The sequence below is a fragment of the Pygoscelis adeliae genome, unplaced genomic scaffold (assembly GCF_000699105.1).
Source record: "Pygoscelis adeliae isolate BGI_AS28 unplaced genomic scaffold, ASM69910v1 Scaffold403, whole genome shotgun sequence".
Taxonomy (NCBI): Eukaryota; Metazoa; Chordata; class Aves; order Sphenisciformes; family Spheniscidae; genus Pygoscelis; species Pygoscelis adeliae.
This window is the reverse complement of record NW_008824466.1, coordinates 1,121,465-1,123,556: the sequence shown is the minus strand read 5'-3', so window position 1 is coordinate 1,123,556 and position 2,092 is coordinate 1,121,465. Positions and strand designations below refer to the sequence as shown.

Genomic DNA, 2,092 nt, shown 5'->3' with positions numbered 1-2,092 from the left:
CAAGATCAGCCATGTACAGATATACGAAGCTGCTGGCATGGAAGCTGCAACATCTGCTCCTGCAATAGCCATGCAGGTGGCCGGGGGTCTTTGCAGAAGCCTGCAGCAGATGGCAGCTGCTCACGCATCCAGCCAGCCCCGGGTCCAGCTGCACCAGCAGAGCTCAGGCCATGGGGCAGCAGAACGCTCCATGCCACTGCCGCAGCATCCTGCACAGGCTGGAGAGGCAGCCCGGTGCCGGGAGCGCATCTCCTCTCCTCCCCAAAATACCAGGAGCCCAGCTGCTGCCTGCTTCAGCACTGCTTTTATATAGCAGCAGCCCTGGCCCCGTGCTCCAGCCATGCTCCCTGCTGCTCCAGGTGTTTTTTAAGGCATGGGAGTTTCAGCTAGAGAAAAAGGCAGTAGGTGAAAATCTCTAGAAAGCCTAAACTTCACCCCGTTGGCTTGGGTGGCTTGCCAGAAGTGGAGAGAACAACCCAGGGAAAAAGATGCTGCCTTATAGCTGCCAGGCAGGGAAGCCCAGCGATACTCATGGTCCTGCAGAGCCCAAAATGAGTCGAGGAGAAACTGCCCCTAATTTGAGGCAGCGAAAGCCTGCAGGGTGCATGTCCCCCAAAAGCAGATCTCAGGGCGGGGAGAGGTTCTCTCACAGCTGCCACCCCCCCTTCATGAGCAGCAGGGTGCTGGGGCCAGCTGAGGGTGCTTCAGGGCTCCCAGCTTCCCTCAAGCCCATCATGGACAGCTCCACAGCTTCCCCATTCCCAGGCCCCGGGGAAGTTTGGCCTCACTCAGTGCAGCCATCTCTGGCTCCTTTCCCCCAGCCCTGGCCCTGGCTCAGGCCAAAGCGTGCAGCTAGAGGGGGCTGAGAGCAGGCACGAACGCCCCCCCCCTTTGAGAGCAGGGTAGTGAAGCAGAGCCCAGGGACAGAGAGCTGCCCAGTAACTCCAAGAAAGAGACAGGAGCAAGAACAGTTATGATTTAATCATCACCATTCTCTACAAATCCAGTGTACGGCAGAGCTGAGCTGTGGTCCGGCTCCTGGTGCTCCCATGTGGCCACCACCCCTGCCTGCAGCAGACCTGGTCCAGCATCAGAGCTGGGGACTGTGGGCAGGGCAGGAACAGCATGGGGATGGGGCCGGCCAGCTCCTCTCGCCCCTCCTGCCCCACTGGACGTGTGCCTGAGGATGGACAACCCTGGGCAGCTTTGGCTCTGCTCAGGGCGGTGGGATGGGGGGAGAGCCTGGTCCTGCCCAGGACCTGCCCAGCTCTGGTCTGTGCAAAACTGGTGAGCAGCCAGGTAGTGGCTGCCCTGGGACAGGCGGCAGGGACTCATCCTGCCCCTGCCCAGTGATCCTTCACGGGTCACTGCGGCCTCTGCTTTGGCATCTGCCTCCATGGAGCTGGAAGAGACCAAGCCCCAGCCCTGGCAGAGGCTGGAGGAGCTTTTGGCTGAGGCCAGCTTGTCCCCGAGCCACCCAGCCCGCCCTGGACCTGAGCCTGTGGCACAAAGCAGGCAACCAAATCCCCCCGTGCAATCCCACAAGGGGAAAACCCTGGGACAGCATTCACCAACGTGGGGGAAGCCTGGCAGGGGAACGCCAGCATCTCTCTCCCCAGGGACAGCCCAGGGCAAGCACAGCTCAAGAGCCCCTGGGATGGCAGAGGGACATCCCTCAGGGCAGTGCCAGCAGGGGCAACCCTACAGTAGTGACCTCCAGAAGGTGTCTGTGGTTCAAACAGCAACAAGGACGCTTCCCCTCCCAGGGCAAAGGGTGCTGGGGGGGGGGAACTGCAGCAGAACTAGGACAGGGAATGGCAATAGTGGTTATAGGTGAAGGCACGAGAGACCCCGGGCGCTGCCCGCGAGGAGCAGCCTCTTGACGTCCCTCCAGAGGAGGTCCCGCTCCCGGTTCGCCCTCTGGACGAAGCCCCTGTTCTCCTGGGCTCTCCGGGACAGGTAGGGCAGCACCTCGTTCACTGGGCCGTAGGGCACGTACTTGTAGACGGGGAAGCCAGCCTGACCTGGAGGGAGAGAGGCCGGTCAGGGAAATGCCAAGAAAGGAAAAGAATGGAAAAAGGAAAAAAAAAAA

General features: G+C 61.0%; 1 protein-coding gene across 1 annotated transcript in view; it reads right to left on the bottom strand.

The window, feature by feature from the left end:
• Positions 1-1,827: 1,827 nt before the first annotated feature.
• LOC103914440 (proline dehydrogenase 1, mitochondrial-like) overlaps positions 1,828-2,092 on the bottom strand; it is a 5,007-nt gene continuing 4,742 nt past the window's right edge. Inside the window, exon 13 of the mRNA XM_009321079.1 lies at positions 1,828-2,024. Within this exon, the coding sequence (XP_009319354.1) occupies positions 1,828-2,024 (197 nt within the window). The remainder of the gene's footprint in view (positions 2,025-2,092) is intronic.